The sequence below is a fragment of the Bubalus kerabau genome, chromosome 8, assembly GCF_029407905.1.
Source record: "Bubalus kerabau isolate K-KA32 ecotype Philippines breed swamp buffalo chromosome 8, PCC_UOA_SB_1v2, whole genome shotgun sequence".
Classification (NCBI taxonomy): domain Eukaryota; kingdom Metazoa; phylum Chordata; class Mammalia; order Artiodactyla; family Bovidae; genus Bubalus; species Bubalus kerabau.
This window is the reverse complement of record NC_073631.1, coordinates 30,391,796-30,418,844: the sequence shown is the minus strand read 5'-3', so window position 1 is coordinate 30,418,844 and position 27,049 is coordinate 30,391,796. Positions and strand designations below refer to the sequence as shown.

The window sequence follows — 27,049 nt, the reverse complement described above, 5'->3', positions numbered from 1 at the left end:
CGGTGGATGAAAGAATAAAGAAGATGTGGTATACATATACAATGGATAGGAGTTAGAAAAGAATAAAGTTTTGCTATTTGCAGCAACATGGATGGACCTGGAGAACATTATGCTAGGTGAAATATGTCTGACAGAGAAAGAAATATTGTATGGTTTCACTTATATGTGGAATCTAAAAACACAATAATCTAGTGAATACAACCAAAAAGAAGCAAACTCACAGAGAACAAACTAGTGGTTACCAGGAGACAGAGGGAAGAGGGGCAATTTAGAGGTAGGGAGTGATTGCAGCCATGAAATTAAAAGACGCTTACTCCTTGGAAGGAAAGTTATGACCAACCTTGATAGCATATTCAAAAGCAGAGACATTACTTTGCCAACAAAGGTCTGTCTAGTCAAGGCTATGGTTTTTCCTGTGGTCGTGTATGGATGTGAGAGTTGGACTGTGAAGAAAGCTGAGTGCCGAAGAATTGATGCTTTTGAACTGTGGTGTTGGAGAAGACCCTTGAGATTCCCTTGGACTGCAAGGAGATCCAACCTGTCCATTCTGAAGGAAATCAGTCCTGGGTATTCTTTGGAAAGACTGATGCTGAAGCTGAAACTCCAATACTTTGGCCACCTCACGTGAAGAGTTGACTCATTGGAAAAGACTCTGATGCTGGGAGGGACTGGGGGCAAGAGGAGAAGGGGATGACAGAGGATGAGATGGCTGGATGGCATCACTGACTCGATGGACAAGAGTTTGGGTGAACTCTGGGAGTTGGTGATGGACAGGGAGGCCTGGTGTGCTGCACTTCATGGGGGTCGCAAAGAGTCGGACACGACTGAGTGACTGAACTGAACTGAATTATTATATACAGAGCTTCCCTGATAGCTCAGTTGGTAAAGAATCCGCCTGCAATGTCGGAGACCTGGGTTCTATCCCTGGGTTGGGAAGATCCCCTGGAGAAGGGAAAAGCTACCCACTCTAGTATTCTAGTCTGGAGAATTTCATGGACAGTCCATGGGGTAGCAAAGAGTCAAACACGACTGAGCGACTTTCGCTCACTTCACTTAATTATTATATACAGAGTAAGGTACATGGATATACTGTAAAACATGGGGAACACAGCCACAATTTTGTAATAACTACAGAGTATAACACTTAAAGCTGTGAATCACTGTACTGTGCACCTGTACCTTATATGTTAATAATATTGTACAAAAGTAAATGAATGGTCTTATACACATAACCACTTTAATATTTACATAACTCTTAAAGAATTAATTTTTAGAAAAAAATGTGTACTGCGCTCATTTAGTGATCATGTATAAGGAAGAAAAACAGTCTTTTGAAGTGACTGGAACAGAAATTGATAAGCAGGCATTCAGAAAATATTTGTTGAACAAAGAGAAGACATCTGAAATTGTTATAAGCAAATGAGTGGGTGTTCAGAGTTCTTATAAAGCATACTCCTTGAGGGACCAAGAGATAGTTCGATTTCATGCAGGTCCCTCAGGGGGTTCCAAAGCTTCTACTGTAGTGTATCATTCTGCCTTCTTTTCTGAATTATTTATCTATTAATTGACTTACTCAGCCAGAATTATTGAATAGCTCTTCTTTGCCATGTTGTGTACTAGGGATTTGTGATTCAGGTCATGGGGAGAAGTCTTATATTACAGTATAAGTTCACTATGCTTTATCACACCTTAGTCTTTTAACTTATGAGCAACAGAAAAGAACAGCAGTGTGGTGGGATAGAAAGAGTATAGATTTTAGAGCCACATCACAGCCCTTCCATATGGTAGTTCTGTGGCTTATACAAACCACTTAAGAAATAGCCATGATGTCCATAACATCTATAATCGAAAACCTGCCATGCAAGATCTTAATATAAATACCCATAATTATTTAATAAAAAATACTTAAAAGATACTTGATATTACTGAAGATTTTAAAAACTTGTGAGAAATCTGAAGCATCAGTTCAGTTCCTCAGTTCAGTTGCTCAGTTGTGCCCGACTCTTTGTGACCCCATGGACTGCAGCACACCAGGCATCCCTGTCCATCACCAACTCCCAGAGTTTACTCAAATTCATGTCCATTGAGTCAGTGATGCCATCCAGCCATCTCATCCTCTGTCATCCCCTGCTCCTCCCACATCCTACAATTATTCAGAAATGAATGATATTAATAACTGCATAGAAGAAATACTAGCTATCTGAACCAGATATGAAATGTTATATATTCTATTACATTTTTAAAACTATCTAGAAAACTTAAAGCAAAAATAAAATGTTCAATTTGTCTGCAATTTTCTTTTTGCCACAGAAAAAAACAACACACAACAGAGACCAACCACAAAGGCAATATGTATGGAAATTCTGGCTGGTAAAATAAGCAGCTATCTTATATACTATTATAAACGGAGTTTCAGAGAGACAGGCTTTTCTTCCAAAGATACTTATCACAGTCCAGAAACAATTAAAACTTTAGAAAAAAGAAAAGACTCCATTTATTTCCTCCCCACTTCTGTATTTGACATCCACACACAGATGTCAGAAAGCTCTTCACTTTCAATACTTAGAAAATGGATTATATTAAGAAGGATATGCTTAAAATACTACACTAAAATTTATCTGGAGGCCACACTAGTGCCCCAAATTAGAAAGGAATATATACATATATATATAGAGAGAGACAGATAGATGAGATAGAGACAGATGGGCATTCTTTGCCTGCAAAAGCCTGTATGAAGTATGACCTGTATACCTGCCATGCAATCTCACCCTCACGCTCTTGAGCCCACAGAGCAAGATCATTTCATGACTCCACGCTTTCACAGCCTATTCTCTCTGGCTAGTATGAATCCTCTTAGTCCAATTCTTTTACCCCTTGAAAACTACCACTCATTTTGAAAACACAAGTAGAATAATACTTGATGAAAGTGTCCCAGAACCTTTCAGAAATAATTCATCATTTTATCCTCTCTATGTCTAAGGACATCTATTCTCTAGAACAGTAAGTACCACTTTTATTATGTTCCCTAAGAGCATATCAACTCTAACTTCCAAGTGCTCATCACTGTCCCTGGCATATACTATGTGTTCAATGAATATTTTTTTGAATTAAGGACTTAAATTTCTTGAGTCCTCCAGGACAGTTTACAAGTATTTCTAGTTATACAAATTGAGCAGCAAGCAGAAATTGTATAGTTCAAAATTAATAGACTTATTATGGATTAAATCTGGTTCTTAAATAACTATAAACATCAAAGTCACAATTTTACATTTCTGTAGCAGAGCTAAATAATGTAGCCTCTCTTCTAATTAAGCCTGGATATGGTGACCACACTAGGAAGTTCAGAGAAGTTTGCTAAAATAAAGTGCTCTTTGCTCTTTCCAGGCAATAGAAGGTGCTGTCTTCAGGACATTCAAATGCTTTTAGAAGCACTTGATTCAATCACCATTCCAATAAAAAATGTACACTTAATATCAAACCAGTCAATCCTAAAGGAAATCAACCCTGTTTATACATTGGAAGGACTGATGCTGAAGCTGACGCTCCAATACTTTGGCCACCTGATGCAAAGAGTCAACTCACTGGAAAAGATCCTGAGGCTGAACAAGACTGAGTTAAGAGGAAAATGGGGTGACAGAGAATGAGATGGTTGGATGGCATCATCGATTCAATGGACATGAATTTGAGCAAACTCTGGGACATAGTGAAGGACAGGGAAGCCTGGTGTGCTGCAGTCCATGGGGTCATAAAGAGTTGGAGATGACTTAGCAACTGAGCTTAATATCTATTTTCACATTATTTAATGAAATTGTGTTCAAAGGGGCTTTAAAAAAAATAACTCATCTACTGTTAACCTTGTCATGGGAGAATACGTACAAAATAGCAATTATCCTTTCATGCTGTGAATACTTGATCTACTCTTATGTAAAGGTACAGTACCACAAATAGTATTATAATAAAAAAACTAATAGCTCTGTGTTACAGACCAATGAATAAAATCACATACTAAAGTTGAGAACTTAATGTATGTATCATGTAAGTTACAAAGTCAACTTGATAAACAGACAAATTCATACGTAAGGTAATATAAAAGTCTATTATCCCATTAAAATATCTTTAAAATATTAACAGTGTTTAAGTTGCAAATACAGGCAAAAATAATTTATAATACTGAAACCTCTATAGTTTTTTAATGTACATTTTTAGTTTTATTACTAATTAACATTGGAAGGACTGATGCTAAAGCTAAAACTTTGGCCACCTCATGCGAAGAACTGACTCATTGGAAAAGACCTTGATGCTGGGAGGGATTGGGTGCAGGAAGAGAAGAGGATGAGATGGCTGGATGGCATCACAGACTCGATGCACATGAGTTTGAGTGAACTCCGGGAGGTGGTGATGGACAGGGAGGCCTGGCGTGCTGCAATTCATGAGGTGGCAAAGAGTCGGACATGACTGAGCAACTGAACTGAACACAAGGTATCGTCACAGACAATCCAAGTCAAATAAATAAACTTATCTCACCTATTTTTCTATAAATAGTACAGATATATGAGTGTATATTTTTGCAGAGTGCAAATCTGAAGTAGAATTTTCCTCAAATATCAACACAAATATATTTATTTTAATGAATATTCTTAAAAATAGTAATTTCCTACCATTTTTCCTGAGGCTATTCTCAAATTAAAAGTGACTCTCAAATGAAAAATTGAAGTATGCATGATACACAGGCCAACTTCTGTGTATTGTTGTACTTCTGCAACAATAATCAGAAACCCATCAAAACTTCACTGATTAAAAACTTTTCCTATGTATTTAGGATACATTATCAACAGGATTTTTCCCTTCAGAATTTATATATAAATGTTAAATTAGGAAAAAAAGAATGGGTCAAATATTCCTTATCATGCACTTGTTTGCTATTGCTAACAAATAAACAAAACACCTCAAATCCTACAGTACCAACCTATTAAAATCTAAAATCTTGCAAGTGAGGGATATATTAACATAATCTGATATTTTTCCTTAAAAGAGACCTTACTTAAGACTGAAAAAAAATTTAATACCAAAGAATAAATGACTTAAAAACTATATCCAAAACAAAAACTTTTAATTTGTTGTATGTCTTGTTTGAACTACTTTTTAAAGTTCTTTAGAAAAAAAAAGTATAATGCAAAATGTATATATTAATAAACACTTTAATTAAGGCCTACATTTTCTAAAGAAACTGAAAACAACCAATTAATCTACTGCCATTTTAATGTCAGAGGGAAAACACACATATTATGAAGGAAATGGAATACTCGAGGATGGAATAAGACTGCCTAAGCCAATGTTCCTTGGAACTAAGAAAGCCAAGAGTTGCCATGTGCAAAAATATGTGCAAAAAATTCTATAGCCCAATGAAGTTTGGGAAATGCCTGTTCAAAAAAGTGAAATAGGCAGTGAAGGGCCTCCCAGAGCAGTCAATATGCTAATGTCCATTTTAAATCACATCATATATTATCATAGGCAGAGTTTTCCAGAATTCCTCAATAAAATTTTTTCCCTTTTTTTTTTTTTTTTGGCATAAAAGAGGAACATGCCTGGCCAGTGGTGAACATACCTGTATAACTACACCTAGGTCTTGATGTAACTTTTTTGGATACTCATATTCCTTGTCTTTGTAGCAATATTCAGGTCCCCCAAACCAAACATTTTTTTGGGCCTCTGATACAATGGCTCCATTAACCCCTCTGCCGTGGTCAAAAATTTACATTTCTCTCTTGAATTTCATGTTATTTCAATGGACATTTGTTTTCTAATTTTTTCACTTTCAGAGAAACAAGTACCAACCTGAATGCTTCAAGGTACTCAATATCTCCCATGGGGGGATCAAGGCCACCTGTCCAGGCAATATTTATATTGTATCCTTCTCCAAGGCCTGTTCCAACCTAGGAAGAGAAAAACCACACCACAGTGGGTAGAGGAGAGCACAGGGAAGAGGCAAGAAGACAGGAAAACAAACACATGTGTGCTCTTGAAATAAACATCAAACAACATGTCAAATCAGTCCAACCTTGCTTGACAACCAGTGCTCTGGGTTATGCACTTGTTCTGCACTGGTTCTTGGTCCCGTGGGACAATTCAGTAATCTCGTGTAATTTAAAACACCAGCAAAGGACAAGAAAATTAGGGGTAATCATGCAATGCAATTACCTGAAAGATACAAATAAAAGTGGGGCTCTAAAGAAATAAACCGAACCTCATTTGGGGCTCCACTGCCAGGGAAAAAGTTCCCTTCATCATAGCGATGGAGTGAAATATACAGGATGTTGGGGTCAGCATAAAAGGCTTGCTGTGTACCATTTCCATGGTGAACATCCTACAGGGAAAAGAAAACAGATGACAAATACAGTCACATCTAACTCTGTGTGGAAACAACTTTCCTGATGTCTAGTTCCCTGTCTTTCTACCCCACCCTCCTTCTCATTTTCTGTCTTCTGTATCCCTCTTTCTTTCCCGTGTTCAGCTTGCTTCCACACCACCCCCCTTTACTTCCTGAACTTTCAGGCAAATTACCCTTTAATGCACTCATTTTTTAAACTGGCTTCTAAAAATCAGGAAACCACAGAGAACATGCCCTGGAGACTCCAGATGAGCAGTCATTGAGAAAGCCCAGTCCTTTGGTACAATTAGATATTTATACACCGGCCCTTTGTACTCTTTGCTTCAGTGATGGAATCTTGCATCCTGTTTTATGGAGGAATTTTATGACTTATTAACTGCCAACAGTTCATAACCCCTCAGGCTTAATTAACTAGCCTCATTGGCCTCTGAAGAAAGACTAATGTTTAAACTACAAACCAGTATTCTGCAGAAGGATCTATGGCTTACAGAGCATTTTCACAATTCTTGACAGAACACTAAACATACGTGTATGCATTGATTTGCCAAGTCCCACCATTAAGGTCAAAGGCTTTGCAACCAGCTGAGTAAATTGGCTTTCTCGAAGCGCTCAGTTCAGTTAGCAGTCCCTCAGCAGTTAGAATGACTTCAAAAGAGATGCCAGATGCAAAAAGAACTTCATACTTTATTTTGGTAAAATTGTGACGGCAAGAGTCGAAGACACAGAAGCATGAGCTCATTAGCTATTAAATCATTTGGGCCAAAGCAGAACGACGGCATGGGCCTTTATGCGATCTTGTCCAATCTGCCTAATTTTAATATTATATATTTAATATATTATGGCTCTCTTCCAAGCCTCCTTCCTCCTCTTTTTTCTTTCCCTACACCATTCCTTCTTCCCACACACAAAAAAGTCAGTTTCATCAAAATGAATGAAAAAAATTCTTATGGCATTCATATTCAATAATGATACAAAACTTAACAGCTCTTTTTTCTAATTGCTTTATGATACAAACATGCTGGAACTGATACAAGATATGGGAAAAATAAAACTAATAGCATTTTTAAAATGTCCTTACTAAAAGACCTCAAGCATTAAGAGTCTCAATTAATGTGGTCCCTAATTAGCTTCTGAACAAAATAAAATAAAGGACTCTTAAAAGCAAATAACCTACATATTTGTATTTAATATAGTATTACTGCTACATGTGTAACATATATAGTTTCAGGTTCTGTTATAAAAAATTTTTGGTTACTTGTTAACTACCTACTTACACTGTACTTTATTTTGTATCAGTATGAATCCCACTATTTTCAACAATGATTCCTAAAAATTTTGAGTCAGGTACCATATTAAACATCTCACATAGCTTATTTAACATTTATATGAAGTATATGGTATTATCCCTAATTTAAAAGGTAAGCAGACTGAGACTTGGAGAGTTTCAGTAATTTTTCAAGACAAGGTCTTGAATCCACTTCTTACTCCTAAAGCCAAACTCATAACCATTATGCTGTTAACTTACAATTACATTCATTATCTCTTCGATTCTCTTGGTAAAACTCTGAAGTGAGACTGGTGGTCATTACTGCCCCTTATTGAGGTTTATATAAGTTGTCTCCATGTCAACCTCCAGCCCAGAACTCCCTCACTAGACACCATCGAAACCTACATTTGGTGATTTATGAAAGCCTGAAGCGATCTTGCCATCCACAGTGCAGACATACACTAACATACCTTCCCTCTTCCATACAGTTGCTGCTGCTAAGTCGCTTCAGTCATGTCCAACTCTGTGCAACCCCATGGACGGCAGCCCATCAGGCTCCCCTGTCCCTGGGATTCTCCAGGCAAGAATACTGGAGTGGGTTGCCATTTCCTTCTCCAATGCGTGAAAGTAAAAAGTGAAAGTGAAGTCGCTCAGTTGTTTCCGACCCTCAGCGACCCCATGGACTGCAGCCTACCAGGCTCCTCTGCCCATGGGATTTTCCAGGCAAGAGTACTGGAGTGGGGTGCCATTGCCTTCTCCGTTCCATACAGTACACATATCCAATTAAGGAATCACAGAATATTGGGGAAGATAGGCATCCTTCCAGAAACTTGTCTTGGCTAAAGGCATACACATATCAGGGGAAAAAACAGCATACTGAAAAATATTAAATCTTGGATTTCAGGATGTTCAAAGGACAGGAAGGAGGGGATAGTAAAACTTTTACTTTATGAGAACAGAAATGAAATAATTTAACCCCCAAGAGTCTCGAATTTGCTAATGGATATCTAGAGGACAGACAAACAAAATACTTTGAAAAATAACACTGATAGAAAATTTGTTTCTGTTACAAGATAGAATTCTCAGTCAGTGTTTTAAGAAAAATTGTGCTCTGGGCCTAGACATGTCAACAGTTTGAAAACCAGTAAAATATTGTCTTGATGCTGTAAAGGTTTATTTAAGACAGTCAAATAAAAGATAGTTTGTCTTAGATACAAAATCATTTGTTTTGTAAAACAGGTTGGATACTTATCACTGCATAAATTTCAAAATAAGAACTACAGTCTTCCCCATAGCACAATAAGGCTTCAACAGATACTATTCATTAAAATTTACAAATTTATTCTAAAAATGCATGGATAATTCTTTACTCCATATTTATATTCAAAAGCATTTAGAGATATAGGTAAATTCAAATGTGCCTTTTGTTTTGGGCAACAATTTATATTCTTGAAAGTATTTTTTCAGCTTTCTCTGAAAATACACATACAAAGTACCTACTGGTCAGGTATGATCTAAGGACTTTTTCTCCATAGCAACAACATAAGATAATCATTGGTGATGAGGAGGACTTGCTATAGTAAGAAAATGAACCAAATAACTCACAGCTTCAAAACAGATCGTGCGTCTAAGATTTGCTGCTGCTGCTGCTAAGTGGCTTCAGTCGTGTCCGACTCTGTGTGACCCCATAGGTGGCAGCCCACCAGGCTGCCCCGTCCCTGGGATTCTCCAGGCAAGAACACTGGAGTGGGTTGCCATTTCCTTCTCCAATGCATGAAAGTGAAAAGTGAAAGTGAAGTCACTCAGTCGTGTCTGACTCTTTGCGACCCCATGAATCACAGCACGCCAGGCCTCCCTGTCCATCAGCCTACCAGGCTCCTCCGTCCATGGATTTTCCAGGCAAGAGTACTGGAGTAGGATACTAAAAAATCACTAGCTTACTAGTTAAAGATATACTGTGCAAATGTATTCTATGCAAGGATTTAGAGCCAATATGTTTTCACTACAATGTTTAAATAACTCTGAATAAATTATGTTAATACTTACAATTATTTAGTACTGGCAATTCTTGGGTCAAGTTTGGTGCTTGACTGAAAACTGAATTCCCAAAAATCTAAGGACATTTGAAGCATCCTTTTTAAAAATGAAAATAGCCTAAAACGTATTATTTTCAACTGAAAGTCACATTACATAAAAGCTACCTGAGTCATGCAGGCACATCCTAGGACAGGTTCATGCTCTGAACACAACGGCCAATCTCCTGCAAGCTAAAAAGCGAGTGCGCCTGCTCCCTCTCCTCACCAATCTGAAGGTCTTTGGAATCTTCCCCAGAAGGAAAACTAGAAGAATAAGCTCTCCAGATAAACCAGAAATCATCCCTGCCTAAAATATTCAACGCCTCTGAATTTGGCTGCAGGCTCCAATAGAGGGTGAATTAGAGCTCTGGCTCTCTAATTAGTAGGCATCTAAAAATGAAGAATCTAGCTGCTGGAACAATGGAGTGGCTCTGGCTTCTGTGGGCCCAAGAACTGGTGGAGCTGCGGTTCCTACCAGTTAGCTAAAGTCAGTGAGTTTGGATATGCAGGAATGAAGATCTTTTGTCACTGAAGCACCTTTACTTTTCCTCTGCTCACTTGCAGAACAGACCTGTCAGCCAGGGAGAACGGATGTCTCAGCGCCACGTGGCACTTTAAAACTTCCTTCTCAGCAGCTGGAAGAAACAGGGGAATTTCCTCAAAGTGTTCCTGCAGCTGCAGAATCTGGAAGACTTGAAAGCAAGAATATGCGGGCTGGTGGTGATCTCAGAGGCAACCCTTTGGAAAGAACCTCGTATGTTTAGAGAACATGAAACAAAACCTTCTCTTCTACTGCAGCCTGCTGGGAAATCAGCGTCCTTTATGTGGGATAATGGAGCAAATTCATAATCAAAGGCCAGTAAGCTTACAGGACACTCCTGGTGGCTACCAAGCAACTTATTTTATAAATCATAGCAAATTATATCCCGCAAATCTTTTTATTCTTATATGAATGTACAAAGACAAAGCTTTACACACAAATCCTCTGAGGCACAAGATATCCATCCATCACCATCCAGGCATTTTAGCTTTCATGTCTATTGTACAGTCCATTGCTCTAGAGTCTGGATGTCACACGTGTGCTTTCAAAGAGGCTCTTAATAGTTATTATCTTCCTAGTAGTGGAGAGTCCTCAGAAAATAACACGAAGAAATTCTGAAAGACAGGGTGACAGTTTACCAATCTCTTTCCTGCATAATTTTGACAAATTTAGAACGTGTAGAAAGATTTTCCTCACAATCCTTGGTCTTCATCTGCTGCCCTTTCTTCAAATTTTTAGCTTATTTTTCTAGCAGAACTTAAGTGTTTTAGAAGCATATTAAAATTATTTATTTTTTTTTTAATTTTATTTTATTTTTAAACTTTACATAACTGTATTAGATTTGCCAAATATCAAAATGAATCAAGATTTACTATCTTATAAATCATGCAAGCCAATAATTGTTCATTCTTTAAAATGTCATTTTGTATATACATGGGAAAATAGGAACTGATGTCCTCGTTTTTGTAAAATTTTAAGACCTCACTGCTGTAGTATATCTAGGCCTTCAACACGTTTCTTTAATGTTGAACTATGACCTACACTGAAACTTCAGCATGTTTGGAAAACACATGGAAAGCTGGGTTTCAATACTCTCAGCACCAAAGAACTTGTAGGAAGGCTGCAATACAGTATGGGGGAAAACATCCACTCCTCTGGAACGCTAGAAATGGTTATCAGCCTTTTATTCCTTTTTTCTTTACTTTAACTTGACTAAGTGTTTCTTCGCAGGGCTTTGTTTGCTCTCTCCCCACCCTCTGGCAGGCCTGCCTAACTGAATCAGAAGACCAGGCGGTAAGGCCACGGCTTCCCAATAAGATTTAATTATGAGTGCAGATATGAACAAGATTTAGACTATTAAGCCTTGCACTTCAAAAAAACTTCTAACATATTTTGCCTTTAAATCTTTTATCACCTGCAAAAATTAATTAAGTGCAGATGCAGCAGGTTCGCTTTGGATGCCAGGGTTCATTTCCTGTCTATGCTTTGTCAGACAACCTATTACACCTCCTCGTGAACTGGAGGCAAACCGAAAACGGGGCTCATAAATCACCAGTCAGTTTTCTTTCGCCCTTTCCTGGGCTGGTCCTTTTGTATGCGGCAGATATCCAGCTCATTATTCGTGAATCTACTATAGACAACATGCCAAGTGTCATCTGCATTTAAACAAACCATTTGTTAAACAAATTATAACTCTATTGTGTAAGAATGCATCATGTTAAAAGGCAAGACTAATCGAATGCCTCTGACTCTTAATCACGCAGGGTTCCTGCCGGCAGTCATCCCAAACTGGCATACATGATCTGAGATCTTTTCAGAGGAAAAAAAAAAAAAGACACGCTGACTTGTTTTAATAATACCACTGTTGCACAACAAGCAACATGATTGCTAACCAGGGGAAGTGGCCAATTGGTTACCAAAGCAACAACATTCTTTCCAGCACATCTGACTATTTAAAGTCTATATTCTGCAGGGAAAAGTAAATTCAGGTTCTGTTGGGTTATTTTAACTGTGGAAGTATCAATTCATTTAAGGATCATAAAAGTTGCCCCGATCTGCGCCTTCTTCTCATTAAATTGCAGTTAACACCATGAAAGTGAAACGTGAATGTTTATGGTTTCAGAACTGCAATCCTGAATTTAATGAGTTTCCACATTCAAAGGAAACACACCCTTCAGTTGTTTGCAAGTGCTAAAAACAAGGCAACCTAACAGAGAAATACAAATTCAGTCCCTTTTATCTAGAGTCACTGAAAATGCAGCTCTGGCCAGGAATACATACCAGATCTACAATCAATATCTTGCTTATATTTAGTTGGTCTCTCAAGTATTTGGCGGTAATTGCAACTGAATTAAAAAAGCAGAACCCCCTGCGGAATAGAGAAGAACAGAGAAATAAGAAAGCAAATCAGCCAGGAAAACCATTATAAATAATGTTCAGAGCATTTTTTAAAATGCTATATGATCTCTGAAGCCATAAATCTGCTTCTGGGAGTACCTCGCAAGATTTCTCAGTCCATCTGCTAACAATTAGAGGCTTCAGAGACATGCATGGGGCAGGTGACCGCCAGGAACCGTGGCGCTGGGAGATGGCCAGCAGTCCTTGGTACTTACATGGCTGTGGATTCCTCAGCATGATGGCCTGGGGGCCTCACCACAGCAAATCCATTCTGTAGGAACAAGACAGATTTTCAGTGATCAGATAGGAGAGGACTGCTTAGATCTCCATGTACCAAGAGCATCAGGCACATACAAAAAGAGTGGAATCTATAAGAGGCTTCAGAAAAGGTTTTCGTGCCCCGAATACATTTCGTAGAATGAACAGAAACAATATATAGATCATGTTTTCTCAGATCGTGTCTCAGATAGAAGGCTCCCACAGAGCCAGGGGAAGAACAGGGGTTTGGGAGTTGTACCAAGCAGACAAATGGCATATCAGCTATTATCCTGGTGTGATTCATTTTCAAGGACCAGTTCTTATTTCATGACACCAGCATCCTAGAGAGGGAGAACAAGTTCATTCTTGGTGCAGGTTTGGGTCAAAGTTTGGAAAGACTAGGGAAGATCCAAAGCGAAAATACTTTAGCTGGACGCCCTCAAAGGTTATTTCCACTCCAATGTCAGCAAAATGATAAATTTACACTTGCACACTCACATACACACAAAAGAAACCCCAGAAAGGTGAAAAAGAACAATGGAAAGCCCATATTTCTTCCAGTCTATAAATTTAGCTTGGATGACTGCCAAGACTTGCAACTTTATTGGATTCCCTAAGTCAATTTCTAGCCCACATTCTGGAATTTTATAAAGAATTCCAGGGCTGAGTAACAATCAGATCTATCCATGATCAAGCAATGCCTTAACCTCCAGATTAGCTGGAATGCATCACGGAAAGCTGAAGTAACTCCAGCATGAAGGCAGGCAACTATAAATCCTTGCAAAGCCAGCATGCTCAGAAAAGTTGGGTTACTTGATGCGAAAAAAAGAAATCATTTATCAGATGGTTCACACACCACCTTTCACTTAACTATGACACGAGTAATATGCTCACAACAGAGTATTTCTTTAATATACAATCCTAAAATTTTCAAATAATTTTAATATACCCCAGGGATATTTGTTTCCAAATCTTACTACAAGCATAAAAATATTCCCAAGAAAAATAATCTATTCCCACGAGCTTTAAATACACACAAATTTTTCTAGAAGATAATGGTAACTGACGTACAATGAGTTAATTCGCTACGTATTTTGATGGCTCTATTGTTGTTGTTGTGTTAGTTGCTCAGTTGTGTCTGACTCTTTGTGACCCCATGGACTATAGCCTGCCAGGCTTCTCTGTCCATGGAATTCTTCAGGCAAGAATACTGGAGTGGGTAACTGTTCCCTTTTCCAGGAGATCTTCCAGACCCAGGGATTGAACCTGGGTCTTCTGAATTACAGGCAGATTCTTTACCGCCTGAGCCACCAGGGAGGCCCTACATAATGATAATCCCAGAAACAAATTAGATGTCAGTGACACAATACCAATTACAAACCTAGGAATAATGATAAACATATTCTATATTCTTATTTTTAAGCAACTCACTATTTTTGTGGCTGAAAAGATTAGCAAAAAAGAAACTATTAGTGAACAACACAAGACAATAGGGAGTGATTTTTAAGATTGTAGAGTGAAACTCTAGAGTGCTACATGACTTCTGAGAATGAAGAATTAGATTATGTGTAATATACTTTATTGGGAAAACAGTAGTTAGGGTGAAAATAACAACAAATATAATACAAGGTAATATAACTATCATGTAACAAAATTTTATTTTGGGGGGCTCCAAAATCACTGCAGATGGTGACTGCAGCCATGAAGTTAAAAGACACTTACTCCTTGGAAGAAAAGTTATGACCAACCTAGATAGCATATTCAAAAGCAGAGACATTACTTTGCCAACAAAGGTCCGTCTAGTCAAAGCTATTGGAGAAGGCAACGGCACCCCACTCCAGTACTCTTGCCTAGAAAATCCCATGGATGGAGGAGCCTGGTGAGCTGCAGTCCATGAGGTCACTAAGAGTTAGACATGACTGAGCGACTTCACTTTCACTTTTCACTTTCATGCATTGGAGAAGGAAATGGCAACCCACTCCAGTGTTCTTGCCTGGAGAATCCCAGGGACGGAGGAGCCTAGTGGTCTGCCATCTATGGGGTCGCACAGAGTCAGACATGACTGAAGCGACTTAGCAACAGCAGCAGCAGCAGTCAAGGCTATGGTTTTTGCAGTGGTCATGTATGGATGTGAGAGTTGGACTGTGAAGAAAGCTGAGAGCCGAAGAATTGATGCTTTTGAACTGTGGTGTTGGAGAAGACTCTTGAGGGTCCCTTGGACTGCAAGGAGATCCAACCAGTCCATTCTGAAGGAGATCAGCCCTGGGATTTCTTTGGAAGGAATGATGCTAAAGCTGAAACTCCAGTACTTTGGCCACCTCATGCGAAGAGTTGACTCATTAGAAAAGACTCTGATGCTGGGAGGGATTGGGGGCAGGAGGAGAAGGGGACAACAGAGAATGAGATGGCTGGATCGCATCACTGATTCGATGGACCTGAGTCTGAGTGAACTCCGGGAGTTGGTGATGGACAGGGAGGCCTGGTGTGCTGTGATTCATGGGGTCGCAAAGAGTTGGACACGACTGAGCGACTGAACTGAACTGAACAAAATTTTATAATTCGGTTAATACTAATGGTCTTTTATAATTAAATTAGAATATTATGTTTTATGTGTGAAGGGTATGACTAGACAGTAGAAAGAAGACATGCCACAATTAATAACTATAAGAAAAAATATTCACCTTAATTAGTAATCAAATAAAAGCAGGTGAAAATCCCAATAAGAAGCCATTTTTCCACTTAGGAAATTAAAACTTTTAAAACTACTCCATGGGGTGGTACCTACATTTTCATAAATGCTGTTTGCAGGAAGATAACTTATTATAGTCTTTCTGGAAGATAACCTGCCTCTATACATTTAGAGCCTTTACAAAACATTTACCCTTTGAATTAGTAATCTATTACTACTTTAAGGATTTTTGCCCTAACGGTGTTATTGTGTAGACAAATGTTTGTGTAAAAGATCATGTTTTATTTACAATAAGTAAAATGAAAATTATCTAAGTTAATTGATATTAGGCAAATGTTTAAATGAAATATGGTCCATCCATACAACAGAATATTAAGACAGTCATTACAATTTTGTTGTTACAAATATTCAGCAGAACAGAAAAGAGAGCAATTTTAGAAGTATTAGTGTTAAAAATAATATATACAGTATGATCTATCTGTGTGATGATATTATGTGGGTTATATTTACTTAAACATTTCAAGTATTTTCCAAATGATTTTACAACAAACATCAATCATTCCAGAGTGAAAAAACATAAAACAAAGAGAAGGTTGAAAGGTAAATTTTAAAGGGTCTAACGAGTAGAGTCGTGTTCACAAAGGTGAAAAAGGACTTAACTGATATTCTGAGCAGGGGGAAAGCATAAATGAAAAATAGTTCAGAAAAAAGGATTTTCAAAAACATTATGTACAGATAATCAACCTGAATAGAGTTCACATTAAGGAACAAAATGGAAGTGAAATTGTACAGGTAACTAGCTAGATTACAGAAGACAAATAAAATTTATTAATAGAATTTATTTTCATCTTCCTCTTTTCCCTTACAGCCAAATTTGAACAAAAGGTCTGCCTTTCACTATATAGTTTTCTTCAGTAACCTCTACCACTTTACTGAACTGCTTGGTTTTAGACTGAAAATTATGTTCTTGCCAATAACAAATATTTCCTTACTCCTCATGATGTACCCACACTCTCTAATGTGTTTTCAGGAATGGAGAAGTCCCCTACATTTTCCCAGTCTTTTCTGAGGGCCCTGCCCCTGCATTTTCTTAGCTGAAAGTTGGAAAGGCTGCTTCTCCCATAATCTGGTCAGGTGGCAGCTATTTTCTCTCTCACATCTCACCAGCCTGCCTGCAGCACCAGATGGAACTTTGTGTTCTCCTTTCTCTTGGCTGCTTTGGGAACGTGAAGCCCACTGTGCCAACCCCCAACAACACTCATATGAAAAAGGACTAGATCACCCAGAAAGCAAACAGAACAAAAGTAGATGACTGCGTCCTGGGGCAATCCAGCTCTCTTTCCCTCTTGTTGCACTAGAGGACTGCCAGTTCTCTTAGAATCTCTCTCTAAAACTGTGCTTAGAATGACATCCCCTCCTACTTTTCCACTATCATTTAGTGTTTTCCCCAATAACATATTAAATTTGTATTAAAATTCCCAATTGTATTCATTTCATCAAAATTTATATAGGCTCAAGTTCATGCCATCTTGAAAATAAAATTATATACATATATGTTAACTAAGATAATACAAATACACACACACATAATATGTATCTCCATCCTTACTTCCATTAATCCTTACTGTCACATTTCTTTTCTTCCCTTTTAATGCTAAAAATCTTGAAAAGGTGGTCTATCCCGCTTTCTCTTTTTGTCTTTTCTTTACCTCTGTTTCAGTCATCTATCTCTAATAGATCTTGCACCTCCATTGGCTCACTAAAGAAGCTCTTACCAAGGTCACTAATAGCCTCTATGTCACTAAATAATGACATTTTTATGCTTTCAACCCTATTTGCTGTCTCTTCCTTTTTAAAACAGTCTCTTCCCTTTGTCTTCTGTGACTGCATTTCCTCCTGGTTTCCTTATCTCTCCACTCCTGAATCAGTGTCCTTTAAGGCTCACACTTCTCAATCTGCTCATTAAATACTGAAGTTACTCAGGCTCCAGTTTTAGGCTCCTCCTCTCTCTATACTTACTTTGTAAACAATGTCACAACTCTCATGGAACTCAATTACTACCCATCATCCAATATTTCACAGATTTTTATTTCCAGGATGAACCCTGCTCTAAGCATCAGACCAAAATACCAGGCTACTTACTTGATATATTCACTGGGATATCCCAAGAGCACTTCCAATTTAGAACATCCAGTTCAAACTACTGACCTTCTCCCAGCCTTGTCTAACTTACCAGTGATACCATGATTCATCCTGCAGCTCAAGTCATGAACCAATGAGTATCCTTAACGGCTCCCTCTCCCTATTCACCCTCTGATATGTTCTGTGCTTAGTGCTCAGTCAAGTCCGACTCTTTCCAACCTCATGGACTGTAGCCCACCAGGCTCCTCTGTCCATGGGATTCTCCAGGCAAGAATACTGGAGTGGGTTGCCATACCCTTCTCCAGGGGATCTTCCCAACCCAGGGATCAAACCCACATCTCCTGCAGCTCCTTCATTGCAGGCAGATTCTTTAACAGCTGAGCTACCTGAGAAGCCAATTTTTCCTCTATCTCATTTTAATTCATGACCGATTCCTGTTGATTTTGCTTTTAAATATCATTCAGATCTCTGTACTTATATGTATATACATTCCTTGCATATTTTACCTTTTGAATTTCTGCCTTTGTCTCCATCACTCCTCTGTTAATTTGTGATTTCAATAAGCACACAGACAATCCATTCAATATCCTGATTTCTTAGTTCTCTGACTCCTTGCTTTCCATAAATCTGTCTTCTGTTTACAGCCATACTCCTAGACCTTGCCATTGCCAATAAATAATAACATCTCTTCCAAAATCTCAATGTCAAATACCCTGCTCTCCTATTTTCCAGTTGAAGCTTCAACTGCACTGGGATTTCCAATTCTTTGGCCTTACTAAACTTTTGACGTACAATATACGGGAGAATATCAATAACCTCAGATATGCAGAGGACACCACCCTTATGGCAGAGAGTGAAGAGGAACTAAAAAGCCTCTTGATGAAAGTGAAAGAGGAGAGTGAAAAAGTTGGCTTAAAGCTCAACATTCAGAAAACGAAGATCATGGCATCTGGTCCCATCACTTCATGGCAAATAGATGGGGAAACAGTGGAAACAGTGTCAGACTTTATTTTTTTGGGCTCCAAAATCACTGCAGATGGTGATTGCAGCCATGAAATTAAAAGACGCTTACTCCTTGGAAGAAAAGTTATGACCAACCTGCTGCTGCTAAGTCGCTTCAGTCGTGTCCGACTCTGTGCGACCCCATAGACAGCAGCCCACCAGGCTCCCCCATCCCTGGGATTCTCCAGGCAAGAACACTGGAGTGGGTTGCAATTTCCTTCTCCAATGCAGGAAAGTGAAAAGTGAAAGTGAAGCTGCTCAGTCGTGTCCGACCCTCCAGTGACCCCATGGACTGCAGCCTTCCAGGCTCCTCCATCCATAGGATTTTCCAGGCAATAGTACTGGAGTGGGGTGCCATGACCAACCTAGATAGCATATTGAAAAGCAGAGACATTACTTTGCCAACAAAGGTCCGTCTAGTCAAGGCTATGGTTTTTCCAGTGGTCATGTATGGATATGAGAGTTGGACTGTGAAGAAAGCTGAGCACCGAAGAATTGATGCTTTTGAACTGTGGTGTTGGAGAAGACTCTGAGAGTCCCTTGGACTGCAAGGAGATCCAACCAGTCCATTCTGAAGGAGATCAGCCCTGGGATTTCTTTGGAAGGAATGATGCTAAAGCTGAAACTCCAGTACTTTGGCCACCTCATGCGAAGAGTTAACTCATTGGAAAAGACTCTGATGCTGGGAGGGATTGGGGTTAGGAGGAGAAGGGGACGACAGAGGATGAGATGGCTGGATGGCATCACCGACTCGATGGATGTGATTCTGAGTGAACTCTGGGAGTTGGTGATGGACAGGGAGGCCTGGTGCGCTGCAATTCATGGGGTCACAAAGAGTCAGACAGGACTGAGCGACTGAACTGAACTGAACTGAATACATCATTCAATCCCCCCCACCACGCTTATTTCCCTCCTAATACGGCTGAGACTTTAGAGCCCATCATTATATTTACTTCTCTGCATGTAAATTTAAACAACTTGTCCCTTTTCCCCTCCAACATACTCCCCCAGTATGTTGGTCTGCTCAGGTTCCCAAAATAAAATACCACGGTCTGCCTGCCTTACTCCTCATAGTTCTGGGGTCCAGAAGTTGAGATTAAGCTCCGGAATGATTTGGTTTCTGTTGAGAGCTTTCTTCCTGGCTTGTGGATCTGTCTCCTTTTCCACTGGAGTCCTCACATAAGGCCATTCTCTAAGCACATGATTACAAGTACAGAGAAAACTCTGGTGCCTCCTCCATTTCTTAGAAGAGCACCAACCGTACTGCATTAAGGTCCCACTCTCATGAAATTATGCAACCTTTAACATATTCTCACAGACCCTTTCTACAAATACAGTCACATGGGGAGTTGCGGCTTCAACATATACATTTCAGGAACACAAACACTCAGTCCATAACATAGTTTTAGTTGCTTTGTCCTTTTCTTCCCTCAACATACTCTCCTGTTAAAATTATAACTGATTAAATACAACTTGCATCTGCTCTGTTCCTGCACCTAGAGTGAAAGTGTTAGCTACTCAGTCATGTTGGAGCCTTTGCAATCCCTAGCCCGCCAGGCTCCTCTGTCCATGGGATTTCCCATGCAAGAGTACTGGAGTGGGTAGCCATTCCCTTCCTGCACCAAAATATATATAAAAGCCACACAACTGGTCTTCCTTTAAACTGATGATTTAAAACTTCAGTAGGTTCTTCATGATGCCCAGGGATTATACTATATTCCTTAGTTGATTAACTCTCCAAGTCTCTCATATGATATTTCTACCTTCTTCTCTTTCTTCAAATCTTCATTAACCCTTACTCACCTTTTAACCTTGTGAAGACTTTGCTTCCCACTGAACTTAGTATACGGAAGCAATTAGAATAAAATTTCCTCATCCTTCCATAATAAAATCTACCCATTTACTAGTGACCAATACCATATGGAATAGAATCTGCCTGCAATGTAAGAGATGTAGATTCGATTCCTCATGTGGGAAGATCCCCTGGAGAAGGAAATGGCAACCCACTCCAGTATTCCTGACTGGAGAATTCCATGGACAGAGGAGACTGGTTGGCTGCAGTGCATGGGATCACAAAGAGTTGGACATGACTGAAGGGACCAAACAACAGCAACAATACTGCATACATGACCTGGCCTCTGCCACCTTTTCAACTTCGTCTTGTACTACCATCCAGTTTGCTTTCTTCACTCCAGCTACATCAGTCTTTAGATGCTTCCAGTGTTTCCCTAGCAATAAGCCTTGTTTCCCTAGATATAAGTCTTTGCACATGCTCCTAGTTCTGTGTGAAATGTCCTCCTCTTACCTATCCCTCTCTTCTACCAGGATAATATCTCCTGGTCTGCATATTTTGGCTCCAACATTGCTTCCCCAGAGAAACCATGCCTGAGTCTCCATAGGTCACTAACAGTTTCCTCTATAAAGTACCCTTAGAGGTCTGCTGAACATTTTTTAGAATAATTAGTATGACTGATTTATTATTTTTGATTATTGTGATTTGTATCTTTAGTGTCCCACACCCCAGCTCCTCATAGTGGGGTCATCACCTTATGGCTTGGTTCACCTTTTTATTTTCTAGATGTACACACTGACTGTAGACTTACATAGTGACTAGCAATCCACAAGGAATGATAAAACAACCTATGAATACACTATCCTGGTTTTAATCCCTCTGATTCTTTGCTTTCACCTCAGCTACAAATTCTTCGTCTCTCAAGATTACAGCTTTGGCATACCAGCTTTTTGTAGGAGGCTGCCTATTAGACTTAGTAGTATCTTCTGAGAAACACATAAAATATTTTGCTCCTTAAAATTAATGGAATCTTTCATTTGATGAACTATTGTGGAAAGTGTTTAAAAATGACTTTTTTTATCCTTATAGAAATATCTGATTTTTACACTGGATTCTGCATCTCTTGACAATAAATTTGTTTTGTATTTTTCTGCATTTTCTTTGCATTTGTTTTGCCTTATTGTTTGGCACAAACATTTGTTGTGCATGACACGCCTGAGCCAGGTTTTTCCTTAGCTTAAGAACAAATATCATCGAGGAGAAAAAGAAAACCTGAATAGATCAATCACACGTCCTAAAACTTAAATTGTGATTAAAAACTTTCAACAAATTAAAAGTCTAGGACCAGATGGCTTCACAGTGAATTATATTAAACATTTAGAGAGAGATTAAAACCTGTTCTTCTGAAACTCTTCAAAAAACTGCAGAGGAAGGAGCTCTTTCTATGAAGCTCTTTCTATGAAGTCACCATCATCCTGATACTAAAACCAGACAAAGATACCACAAAAAAGAAAATTATAGGTCAATATTATTGATGAACTTAAGTGCAAAAATCCTCAACAAAATACTAGCAAACCAAATCCAACAACACATTAAAAGGGTCACATACCACGATCAAGTGGGAATTATCCCAGAAATGCAGGGATCCTTCAATATATGCAATTCAATCAATGTGATACACCACATTAACAAACTGAAGAATAAAAACCATATGATCATCTCAACAGATCAGAAAAAGCTTTTGACAAAGTTCAACAACCATTTATGATAAAAACTCACCAGAAACAGGCACAGAGGGAACCTACCACAATACAATAAAAGCCAAATATGACAAACCCACAGCAAACATCATTCTCAATGGTGAAAAACTGAAAGCATTTCCTCTGAATTGAGGAAACATCAAGGACACCCATTCTTGCCACTTTTATTAAACACAGTTTTGTTTTTTATTGAAGTTCTAGCCACAGCAATCAGAGACAAAAAAGAAACAAAAGGAATCAAAATTGGAAAAGAAGAAATAAAATTCTCACGGTTTGTCCATACACAGAAAATCCTGAAAATGCCACCAGAAAATTTCTGGAACTCATTCATGTATTTGGTAAATTAGGACACAAAATAATACAGAGAAATCTCTTACATTTCTATACACTAACAACAGAAAATCAGAAAGAGAAATTGAGAAAACAATTCCACTTACCATGACATCAAAAAGAATAAAATACCTAGGAATAAATCTACCTATGAAAGATGACACTGTGAAAGTGCTGCACTCAATATGCCAGCAAATTTGGGAAACTCAGCAGTGGCCACAGGACTGGAAAAGGTCAGTTTTCATTCCAATCCCAAAGAAAGGCAATGCCAAAGAATGCTCAAACTACCGCACAATTGCACTCATCTCACACGCTAGTAAAGTAATGCTCAAAATTCTCCAAGCCAGGCTTGAGCAATATGTGAACCGTGAACTTCCAGATGTTCACGTTGGTTTTAGGAAAGGCAGAAAAACCAGAGAGCAAATTGCCAGCATCTGCTGGATTATCAAAAAAGCAAGAGAGTTCCAGAAAAACATCCACTTCTGCTTTATTGACTATGCCAAAGCCTTTGACTGTGTGGATCACAATAAACTGTGGAAAATTCTGAAAGAGATGGGAATACCAGACCACCTGACCTGCCTCTTGAGAGACCTACATGCAGGTCAGGAAGCAACGGTTAGAACTGGACATGGAACGACAGACTGGTTCCAAATAAGAAAAGGAGTACGTCAAGGCTGTATATTGTCACCCTGCTTATTTAACATATATGCAGAGTACATCATGAGAAACGCTGGACTGGAAGAAACACAAGCTGGAATCAAGATTGCTGGGAGAAATATCAATAACCTCAGATATGCAGATGACACCACCCTTATGGCAAAAAGTGAAGAGGAACGAAAAAGCCTCTTGATGAAGGTGAAAGTGGAGAGTGAAAAAGTTGGCTTAATGCTCAACATTCAGAAAATGAAGATCATGGCATCTGGTCCCATCACTTCATGGCAAATAGATGGTGAAACAGTGGAAACAGTGTCACACTTTATCTTTTTGGGCTCCAAAATCACTGCATATGGTGACTGCAGCCATGAAATTCGAAGACGCTTACTCCTAGGAAGGAAAATTATGACCAACCTAGATAGTATATTAAAAAGCAGAGATATTACTTTGCCAACAAAGGTCCATCTAGTCAAGGCTATGGTTTTTCCAGTGGTCATGTATGGATGTGAGAGTTGGACTGTGAAGAAAGCTAAGTGCTGAAGAATTGATGCTTTTGAACTGTGGTGTTGGAGAAGACCCTTGAGATTCCCTTGGACTGTAAGGAGATCCAATGAGTCCATCCAAAAGGAGACCAGTCCTGTGTGTTCACTGGAAGGACTGGTACTAAGGCTGAAACTCCAGTACTTTGACCACCTCATGCGAAGAGTTGACTCATTGCAAAGACCCTGATACTGGGAGGGATTGGGGGCAGGAGGAGAAGGGGACGACAGAGGATGAGATGGCTGCATGGCATCACTGACTCCACGCACATGAGTCTGAGTGAACTCCGGGAGTTGGTGATGTATCGGGAGGCCTGGCGTGCTGCCATTCATGGGGTCGCAAAGAGTTGGACAAGACTGAACATCTCAACTGAACTGAAGGAGACAAAATACTTAGAACTGTAAGATGCCAGTGAAAAAAAATCAAAGACCACACAAACATATGGAGAGCTATACCATGTTCTATATTGGAAGAATCAATACTGTGAAAATCACTACACTACCCAAAACAATCTACACATTCAAAGCAATGCCTATCAAATTACCAATAGAATTTTTCACAGAATTAGAACAAATAAAAAAACTCACAATTTGTATGGAAACACAAAAGACCCCATATAGCCTAAGCAATCTAGAGAAAGAAAGACAGGACTGAAAGAATTAGGTTCCCTAACTTCAGACTATACTACAACACTACAATTATCAAAACAGTATGATACTCGCACAAAAACAGAAATACAGACCAATGGAACAAGATAGAAAACCCACAGACAAAACCACACCACCTATGATCACCTAATCTATGACAAAGAAGGCAAGAATACACAATGAAGAAAAGGCTGCTTCATTAAGTAGTGCTGGGAAAACTGGAAAGCTACTGTAAATTAATGAAATTATTAATATAACACTCTAACAATATACAAAAAAAAATAACCCCAAATGGATTAAGGACCTAAATATAAAAGTGGATAATATAAAGCTCTCAGAGGAAAACATAAGCAGGACACTCTTTGACATAAATTAGAGCAATATCTTTTAGGATATACCTCCTACAGTAATGAAAATAAAAACAAAATTGAGATCTAATTAAACTTAAAAGTTTTCCACAGCAAAGGAAACAAAGCAAAAAGACAACCTTCAGAATGGGAGAAAATATTTGCAAATGAAGCAACCAAAAAAGGATTAGTCTCCAAAATATACAAACAGCTTATGCAGCTCATTATCAAAAAAAGAAAAAAAAAAAACCCACCAAATTTAAAAATGCACAGATCTAAATAGCCATTTCTCCAAAGAAGACAAACAGATGGCCAAGAGGCACATGAAGATATATCCAACATTGTAAATTATTAGAGAAATGCACATCAAAACTGCAATGAGATATCATCTTTCACTGGTCAGAATGGACACCATAAAAAATCTACAATTAATAAATACTGGAGAGGATGTGGAGAAAAGGGAACCCACCCTCACTCTTGATGGGAACATAAATTGGTACAACAACTATGAAGAACAGTATGGAGGTTCCTTAAAACACTAAACTAAAAATAGAATTACCACATAACCCAATAATCCCACTTGTAGCCATAAAACTTAATAAAATGATAACTCCAAAAGATACATATACCCCAGTGTTGCAGAACTATTTACAATAGTCATGACATGGAAAAAACCTAAATGTCTATCATCAGAGGAATGGATAAAGAAGATGTGGTACACATATAGAATGGAGTATTCAGTTCAGTTCAGTTGCTCAGTCGTGTCTGACTCTGCGACATCATGAATCCCAGCACACCAGGCCTCCTTATCCATCACCAACTCCCAGAGTTCACTCAAACTCATGTCCATTGAGTTGGTGATGCTATCCAGCCATCTCATCCTCTGTCGTCCCCTTCTCCTCCTGCCCCCAATCCCTCCCAGCATCAGAGTCTTTTCCAATGAGTCAACTCTTCGCATGAGGTGGCCAAAGTACTGGAGTTTCAGCTTTAGCATCATTCCTTCCAAAGAACACCCTGGGCTGATCGCCTTTAGAATGGACTGGTTGGATCTCCTTACAGTCCAAGGGACTCTCAAGAGTCTTCTCCAACACCACAGTTTAAAAGAATCAATTCTTCAGCACTCAGCTTTCTTCACAGTCCAACTCTCACATCCATACATGACCACAGGAAAAACCATAGCCTTGACTAGACAGACCTTTGTTGGCAAAGTAATGTCTCTGCTTTTCAATATGCTATCTGCTGCTGCTGCTGCTGCTGCTAAGTCGCCTCAGTCATGTCTGACTCTGTGAGACCCCATAGGCGGCAGCCCACTGGGCTCCCGTCCCTGGGATTCTCCAGGCAAGAACACTGGAGTGGGTTGCCATTTCCTTCTCCAATGCATGAAAGTGAAAAGTGAAAGTGAAGTCGCTCAGTTGTGTCCGACTCTTAGCGACCCCATGGACTGCAGCCTACCAGGCTCCTCCATCCATGGCATTTTCCAGGCAAGAGTACCGGAGTGGGCTGCCATTGCCTTCTCCCAATATGCTATCTAGGTTGGTCATAACTTTCCTTGCAAGGAGTAAGCGTCTTTTAATTTCATGGCTGCAGTCACCATCTGCAGTGATGTGGGAGCCCAAAAAGATAAAGTCTGACACAGTTTCCATTGTTTCCCCATCTATTTCCCATGAAGTGATGGGACCAGATGCCTAATGTATATAAATAGACTAATGAGGACCTACTTACAGAACAAGGAACTCTACTCAATACTCTGTAATGACCTATACAGGAAAAGAATCTTAAAAAAATGTAGAAATATGTATAACTGATTAACTTTGCTGTACACCTGAAATTAAAACCACATTGCAAATCAACTATATTTCAACAAAAATGAACATATATCTTCAGTGAGTATTTTTCAGTATTTTCCGTAAGCTCTGTATTTTCAAAGACCTCAATAATCTACTAGTCTCACAAACATGTAACTATGAAAAAATATAGTGTATACAATAAAGTATTTAGGGGCTTGGTTTATTATTTTCTCATCTAATGTGACTAATACTAATACACATAGTCATTTTCATTTTGTGAAGAAATATTTTGTTCTCTCAAAATCTGGAGTGTGTATGATATTATTAATCTCTTATATTTTATTAGCATCTCAGAGTTTAGTAGTAAAACCTACAGATGTCGTATTATTCCACAAAATTGTGAATTTATGTTTACTCTGTGAAAAAATTCTTT

General features: G+C 38.8%; 1 protein-coding gene across 1 annotated transcript in view; it reads right to left on the bottom strand.

The window, feature by feature from the left end:
* The window catches only part of HDAC9 (histone deacetylase 9), a 1,013,734-nt gene that overhangs the window by 178,491 nt on the left and 808,194 nt on the right, over positions 1 to 27,049 (bottom strand). Inside the window, exons 19-22 of the mRNA XM_055589928.1 lie at positions 12,884 to 12,939; positions 12,552 to 12,639; positions 6,245 to 6,364; positions 5,836 to 5,933 (exon numbers count right to left, since the gene is read on the bottom strand). Of these exons, the coding sequence (XP_055445903.1) occupies positions 5,836 to 5,933; positions 6,245 to 6,364; positions 12,552 to 12,639; positions 12,884 to 12,939 (362 nt within the window). The remainder of the gene's footprint in view (positions 1 to 5,835; positions 5,934 to 6,244; positions 6,365 to 12,551; positions 12,640 to 12,883; positions 12,940 to 27,049) is intronic.